At 43.6% G+C, this 8,611-nt stretch overlaps 1 protein-coding gene across 1 annotated transcript; it reads right to left on the bottom strand.

The window, feature by feature from the left end:
* Positions 1-3,645: 3,645 nt before the first annotated feature.
* Positions 3,646-7,746, bottom strand: LOC306919501 (dachshund homolog 1-like; the record flags this gene model as incomplete). The annotated part of the gene is made up of 3 exons (XM_079532261.1): positions 3,646-3,792; positions 5,556-5,694; positions 7,669-7,746. Coding segments are annotated over 3 exons (364 nt in total), but the record flags the coding sequence as incomplete, so codon positions are not given.
* Positions 7,747-8,611: the final 865 nt, after the last annotated feature.

The raw sequence follows: 8,611 nt of genomic DNA, 5'->3' as shown, positions 1-8,611 counted from the left end.
ATTAAAACGCTCGCCATAAACAAAGCTCTGGATCGTGGGGCCTCTCTCTCTCTCTCTCTCTCTCTCTCTCTCCTCTTAACAATGGAACACAATTTATTTTATTAATCTAATGCATCATGTATCATATCATTACAGTTCAATATATCTATCATTAATTTTATTCCCTTCACTTAAGGCTTTTATTGGAATTACTTTGGTTATTAGTTGCTTCTAATGTATATTGGTTACTTCTGGATCTGGCTGCTACAATCTCTCTTATCTCGCTGCATAACCCAATTAGACCTGAGGACGATTCTACGAATGTCTTCTAAATCATGACAGTTTTCTGAAAAACTGAAAACGCAACGTCGTTCTCAAACATTTTCAGGTCAAGGACCCCCAAAATTATATGTAATTGGCCGCTGACCCCCATCTGAAAATACGTTGTTTCAGGGATCTCCCAGAAGCAAAGATTTTAGTTCAAAACTTTCTCTTTTTTTTCCAAAGATTTGCACCATTGTCACGATAAAAAAAATAAATAGCAGATCTACAAGCTCGTAGCGCGGCACTCGGTGCCGCGCTATGAGCTTGTAGATCTGATATTTTTCAATAGCTAAAGCATAACATACTGTAATGCTTAAAAACACCAAAAAAGGGGTTCCCGTCCTGAATGGGATAAACCTGTGCGTGTTATTCAAATTGCCTCATTTATTATGATAGCTTCCTCATGTAAATTGTGCTGACTGCTTCGCCCTTGCACAGTCCTCATTAGACTAATGAAAACCTTCAAACGAAAAAACTAAACAACCTGCCAAATAAAGGTCCGGGGTTATTATGAAAATTACAACTGTGGGAGCCGGGAGAAGCTCTCTTCATTAATTCATTTTGGGCGGGAACCCCCTTTTGGTGTTAGCATTATGTTATGCTTTAGCTATTGAAAAATAGCAGATCTACAAGCTCATAGCGCGCCACCGAGTGGCGCGCTACGAGCTTGTAGGTCTGCTATTTTTGAAAAATCGAAGAACGACTGACATAGAAACATAGCTTTTTCAGAAAACTGTCAGGATGTAGAAGACATTTTTAGAATCTGATCTCAGGTCAAAATGGGTTAATTCATGCTCAGCAAATTGGTAACTAATTTAGTTGCACTCCTCTGCATTAATGGGTTATTTTATAAAAATGTTTTCCACAGCCCGAGACCTCTGGTGCACATGCTGGAGAGCCCAGAATCCTAATCAAGCCCAGTGACATATCAAGAATTGACAATCTCAAACAATAATGCGGCGGTATATTTGTGCATGACTGCATGCGCAGTCGAATAATCACAATTGGTGTGCGACGGAGGGCTGTTTATTGTATTTCACGCCACTCCTTCCATATTTTAAAGAACTGACAACGTATTCGTGTTCCGATAGAGATGAAGTGCAGTTGAGAAATGGTGTTGACTATTTGCCACTGAAGAGCCAATCAATTGCAGTAGTACATGGATTTCTGGTAATAGCGTTGTCTTTCCCTTTTACTCACATCTCTTTCTCTCTCACACACACACACACACACACCTTTTGCATATGTGCACACACACGCACACGCGCACACGCACGCACACACGCACGCGCACACACACCACTACACTTTTCACACTTTGCGACCCATAAATTCAGTTCATGATCTCGCTAATTATTATTATTCACTGCTTCACACTCTGTGAGTGAACGTCTAGCACTGATCTTCACATCGCGACTAACCAACGGGGAACACACAGCCCAGTGATTTCCACAGTGGGTTTAATATCATTATCAAACTCCCCACCACAGCACCCCCCTCAACACACCCCACCCCCCCAACCCCTTGCTCTGCTGCTGTAAAACCAACAGAGAATACTAAAATCTATTATTTGCTTAATTTTCTATTTAATCCAAAGCACACAGTAAACGAATTTCAATCTGTATCTTGTCTCTCTTTTCTTTTTCGAGGGGCGCTATAGCTCCTATATTAGATTAGATGTTCGTCGTACACAAACATTAAATTCCCATTGACAATGAATGGAGAATTTACGTCATATGTATGTGTCTGATGATGTTGTTGATAAGAGCGCTCCTCACTTCAGTCGGTGTGATTTTTTTTCTTTCAGCAAGTGATACATATAATAATGTGTTTGAGATAATTAATCTACGTATAAGTATTTAGGAGGATGGTGTTTAACCCATTTTGACCTGGGAACGGATTCTACAAAATGCCTTCTAAATCATGACAGTTATCTGAAAAACCCATGTTTCTATGTCAGTCGTTCTCAAACATTTTCATGTCAAGGACCCTCAAAAATTATATGTAATTGGCCGCCGACCCCCATCGGAAAATATGTTGTTCCAGGGACCCCCCCCAGAAGCAAAGATTTGAGTTAAAAACGTTCACTCTGAAAGAATATATTCAAAGATTTGTGCCACATTTTCACGATTTTTCAAAAATAGCAGATCTACAAGCTCGTAGCGCGCCACTCGGTGGCGCGCTATGATCTTGTAGATCTGCTATTTTCCAATAGCTAAAGCATAGCATAATGCTAACACCAAAAGGGGTTCCCCGTCCAAAATGGGTTAATAAACATATTGTGTTGATTGAACTCTAGTACTGTAGAAAAGAACATCTGGAGACGGAAGATGTGTTCAGTGATACATGGAGGTAGTTTTGAGTAATTGAAACGTTCAGATGACTGAAATAACATCTCTCTATAAATATATGCCTGGGAACTCCCTGTGAAGCTCAATTTGACGTGGAACACGGCATTAATTAATATTATTATAATTAACATTAATATTTCTATTCATTACATCTGTTCGCTATACACGGTGAAGTCCTGAGCGATATACTTCCCGCGAGTCTATATAACTGTAGACTCTCAGAGTTAACTTAAACACTGGGGATTTTGATGTGTGTATAAAATGTCGTGTACGTGAGGTTCTGTGAATAGAGCGACGAGGGCCTGACGTCACTCGCTCGCCCCCCCTGGCTCACGGAGGTTTTTGAGTGGTGCAACCACTCCAAGGAACAGCAATGTCCGTGTTAACCTATGTGTTAACCTATGTGACTATGTTTGTGTGTGACTCATGTGTGACTATGAGTACCAGTAAAAGTGGTGCTGTTGTGCCAGAAACAGAGAGAGAGAGATAGTGCTGCACTGTTGCCTGCTAATGAGAGAGAGGGGGGGGGGGGGGGGTTGGGGGGGGAGTTGCACCACTCAGTTCACACGGGTGTGATTTTTCCTCTATGGAGAATAACATGGGGTCATCTTAAAATCGTCTCATGCAAGCATTGTGGTCCAAAAATAAACAAACTGTCTCTTGCGTTATTGTCAGGGAGGTGTCTGTATCGTTTACGCCGGTCAGTCACTCATATTTGATACAGTCTGTTTCTAGCGGAAATGTAACTAATTCCGCAGCAGTAACATTAGCGTTTTCTCTCAGTCAGTTGATTCTTCATATCCATATGAGTGAAACGGCCGGGATGATTTGTTTATTTTTCAAACACCGTTCTAAAATCCCCCTATCGAGATTATAATACAAATAAAAAAGTACATGAAACCGTGGACTTAGCGCCCTCTACCGATATTGACGTCAGACTTCGGTGCTCTATTATCGTCGTGCTCAGGACGGTGAATGCTGACGGACTGACCTTTGTCTATATGCATCCTCTTTCCTTCGTGGCTCATGTCGTGAGCCAGGTCTCCCTCCCTGGGCCCGGGCAGGCCCATGCTGGGGGACAGGCCTAGCAGGGCGTGGTTCATGTTCATGTTCATGGACAGGCCGTTGTGGTGTGCTGCTGCAGAAGAGAATGACGTGTTGAACCCATTTGGACCCGAGAAACCAGATTCTACAAAAAAAAAATCGTGACAGTTTTCTGAAAGACCTGTGTTTCTATAAGTGGTGCTCAAACTATTTCATGTCAAGGAGCTTCAAAATGATGATGTATTTGGCCGCCGATGCCCATCTGAAAATATGTTGCCAAGATATTAGTTAAAAACATTCACTGTGTAAGAATATAATATTCAAAGATTTGCGCCACATTTTCAGGATCTTTTCGAAAATAGCAGATCTGCAAGCTCGTACTGTCTTCTTCTGCCAGTTTTCCCGTAGCCCAAGTTAACCCATTTAGACCTGAGGACGCATCTGTGTCGCCTCATAGCTTTAAACCAGTTAACTTGGGCTACGGGAAAACTGGCAGAAGAAGACAAATTAAGGAAGACTCCTTAGACTAAGACTTAAGAACATAGAGTTTATTTTATTTTTTAGATGCTCATGATAAAGTGCTCTGTGCTCATAGTGAGTTAAAATGAGCAAACATTCCAGTCATGGTACCTTTGTCAGTGCTCACTTGGGCTATGGGAAATAATGCAGACCAATGCAAGCAGTCATGTCTTTCTACCATGTTTTTCCTCACAAAAACATGCAGTAATCCTGGTCTCTAAACTGCCTCCCCCTGGCCAGCCGGGGTGCCTGATGGAGGGGAAAGGAACCGGTTGGAATAACGTGTTCCTTCTACACTCTACGTCCAACCCGGGGAAACTCCCCCCTGTCAGGTTTAAAGAAGCGGTTTGGACTCCTCATGCATTGCAAGGAAGCATGAGGTCAGTCCGTTGCTCTCCCCAGGTTGGCCAGGTTGGAGTGTATAGAGCCCAGCATTACATAAGATAATTGACACCGGGTGGAAAAAATGGGTTTATACAAAATCGTGGGATAAAAAACAAAAAACTGAACGCTGTCTGCATGTGACGCGCTGTTAGCTTGTAGATCGGCAAGCGACACCAAGTAACACCATCAATTGGGCTCAGTCGCCAGAGACGTGCAGAGAGTGTTAGAGGGGCAGGGGCTGAAATCCCGTTAAGAGGGCACTTTTGGACAAAAATAGCGAAAATAGCTGATCTACAAGCTCACAACGCGTCGCACTGCGACGCGTTGAGAGCTTGTAGATCAGCTATTTTCGGGGGCGCAACCCAGCACTCTTTAGCTATAGAGATATGGTGTAACGACATGGATTTCTAAAGAAATTTGTTCAGCGCAAAATACTGTGTTCACGTTCAGGATACTTCGGAAAAAAAAGCAATTCTCCTGAAGGCTGCCTTCCGGCACGGCATGGAAAGGAGAGGAGTGGCATTTGCATTTCTTTCACCATATTAAATGCTGCATTCGTGGTCTGGAGAGGGCAGTTGTTTTACAGACGGGTAAGGCCTCAATTACACCTATACAACAATGTTGCATGCAAGATGTAAGCAAGTGTCATGGCCGCCCCAATGCATTTCCAATGGAAGTCACATGGTTTGATACAACATTTTTGTTTGATGGCTGTGTTGTGCCCCGCTCCCCCGCATCAAACAAAAATGTTGTATCAAACCATGTGACTTCCATTGGAAATGCATTGGGGCGGCCATGACACTTACAACTCACTTACATCTACCATGCAACATTGTTGTATGCTAGATGTATAGGTGTAATTGAGGCCTAAAAGGGCAGGCGCTGAAGCCCCCCTTTTGATGTCTATGTGTGCACGTCCCTGTCGGTCGCAGATATATATATATATATACGTACGTATCCTGTCCGAGGAGCTCTCTGTGCGGGCCGGGGAGCTGGACACGCTGCTGCTGCGGTGCGATGACGGGTGGCTGCTGGGCCTCCGTCCGTCCTCTAAAGACGGAGCCGGGGACGGGCTGTCCGGCACGCGGTTGTCCTGCAACCCCAGCATCCACAAATACACACGCACACACACTCACGAGATAAGCATCTGTTGCCACAGAGCGCAGACCGGTCAGCACAAACCTAGCCTATACAATAAGAGCAGTGGCTCTCAACCTGTGGGTTGGGACTAGGCATGTCCCGATACCGATACTTGTATCGGAATGCCCTCCGATATGCCCTTATTTGGTCATATCGGAATCGGCAAGTACGCCCCGCACCAATCCGATACCACATTTTATTTAATCACGTGATGCGCGCAGCACGGTGAGACGGGGCCGCCGGTATTGAAAACGCGCATGTCCAGCCGTAGGTGTGAACGGCTTTGCCGACGTGCGAATGGGGGACAATTTAAAACAAAGGCGGCTTGCTGTAGTTTGCGACTAACATAAATGTGCATGCACAAGGGCTATCTTTTGTTGTTTTTTCTTTCTCCCCCTCTCTTCGAAGTTAGACTGGACAAATAAACTCTGTCAATAATGCACTGTATTAAACCCAAATGTATCGCATTTGGGTTTAATACAACTCTGTGCATGTCTGCACCGAGTCGAAACTTTTCATGACCCCCCTCCTCCCTCTCCCTCTCTCTCTCTCTCTCTCTCGCGACTCTCTCTCTCTCTCTCTCCCCCCCCGTTGAAGTTGCATAGTTGGATCACTGCAGTGTTGCACTGTTCATATTAGCTGCTTTGATATTATAGGAAATGGCCTACCATACACCATACATTTTATGTTTATGTTATTATTTGCATCTAAACTGCAGTAAATAGGATAGTAAATAGTACTGTGACCAGATTTGACTGAGGGACTGCCATTGGATTTTTTTTCATGTCATATGAAAGCAGGGAATCCTGGTTTAAAATGTATGTTGATTTTATTATGGTATTTACCATAGGCAATATGCCAATATTGTTATAAAAAGTTAAAATGACCAGTGAGCACCCGCAACTGCAGCTTTTAATATTTTATGAGGACTTGGTTTCAATAAATGAGTCCAGTACATTTTACAGGGTTCTAACTGTCTAACAGACCCAAAATGTGATTTATTCATTATGATCAGTTTGAAAAGTAGAAATATAGGCCTCCTTCTTATAGCTGCCTCCTTCCAATAAAAGCCTGGTATCAGAATCGGTTGAGACAAATAAAAGCCCTGGATTATAAATGAGGATTTACGGTACATGTACTTTACACTTTTTTTAAAAAGCACTCTGGTATCGGTATCGGTATCGGCTAACACAGAAATTGTTGGATCGATATCGGATTGGAAACGAAAAAAGTGTATCGGGACATCCCTAGTTGGGACCAGTAGCGTGCACAGATAGACACTAGGGGGTGCTAGAGCACCCCCTGCCCTTTTGGCAATGTGCCTTTTTGAAGAACAGAGTGTACAGTATGTACAAGTGTACAGTATGTGGACCATGGTGACATTGATCAATTCTTGATAAAAAGCTTCTAATATATTATTTAGGCCCCAAAATCTATAAATCTCTCACTATTAAGGCAACCGGCTGGTTCCACGCGCTGCACAAGGTGCCCTTTTTTCACTTGAGCACCTGCCGCCCCTCTAAATGTCTGCACGCCACTGGTCGGGGCCCCAGATGACAGTAAAGTGACAAAAAATACATCATAAAAGAAAAGAAAGAAAGAAAGAAAGAAAGAAAGAAAGAAAGAAAGAAAGAAAGGTCCATTATTGCATGAAAAGTAATCAACACACTTTGAGAGAGAGTGAGTGCATTTTCCGGCAGCGGCATCAGCCGCGGAACACCCACGGCAGTCGGTAGTGTTTCTCGGCGGCATCAGTCCGACGCTCTACCCCAAACCCTTACCCTAACCGCAAGCACGACGCAACGCATGTCGGCCCAAACGCACTGCCGCGGAAGCGAGCGGCAGTCGAGTGTCATTATCCCCCCAGTTTCCCCGGCAGCTGCCGCCCATTCTCCCGCCAGCGCCGCGGCTGTTACCGGCAGTTTACCGGAGGTTGCTGCGTGAAGCGGCGGCCACGAGATGGAGCGGCAGTGGAGTGACACAATCCCCCGGCACATTGGTACATTTTGATGCCAATACTTTTGCACTTTAGTACATTTTGAATTCCGGACTTTTACTTGCAACGGAGTAGTTTCCCATTGCAGTATTGATACTTTCACTTAGCTGCTATAAGCAATATTATGTCAAAATTTGAATGATGTTTTTTTTTCTTTTTTTTCTTTTCAGCCAGCAATGAGTAATACACGCTCCCAAAAAAGTTTTTGTCTCTGTGACACATCTAGGGGCCGCAATCTGCATTCAAAGATGTTCCTAGAAGCTTTGTCATTGGTTGAAGAAAACCCGGTCGAAATGAATAACCAATCAGGAAGTAGACAGGCAAATCGACCAATGACAAAGCTTCTAGGAAAATCTTTTAATACAGATTGCGGCCCCTAGATGTGTCACAGAGACAAAACATTTTTGGGAGCGTTTTACTCATTGCTGGCTGTCTGAATACCAATTTTCTTTTTTACATTCATTACATTTTTGAGTGGTGCAAACCACTCCAATAACCAGCTTTGTCTGTATCTATGTATCTATGTATGTGTGTACCTGTACGTGGGGCCATGTACAGGTGAGCATGGTTGCTATGGTTAGTGTGTGACGTCACTGCACCACTCAGTTCACACGGGTGTGATGTTTTACATTATTATTGCTTATAGCAGCTTTAAGTAAAAAGTCCTTTTTCCACCACTGGTCAAAAACAAAGGAAAGCGGTTCCTGTCTCTCTAATATATACCTTTATAACAGAGGTGACCATTCTGGAGGGCAGGCTGAGGCTCTAATATATACCTTTATAACAGAGGTGACCATTCTGGAGGGCAGGCTGAGGCTCTAATATATACCTTTATAACAGAGGTGACCATTCTGGAGGGCAGGCTGAGGCTCTA

The sequence above is a fragment of the Electrona antarctica genome (assembly GCF_951216825.1).
Source record: "Electrona antarctica genome assembly, contig: scaffold_1512, whole genome shotgun sequence".
Taxonomy (NCBI): domain Eukaryota; kingdom Metazoa; phylum Chordata; class Actinopteri; order Myctophiformes; family Myctophidae; genus Electrona; species Electrona antarctica.
Note: the sequence above shows the minus strand (reverse complement) of the source record. Positions and strands in the feature narration are given on the sequence as shown.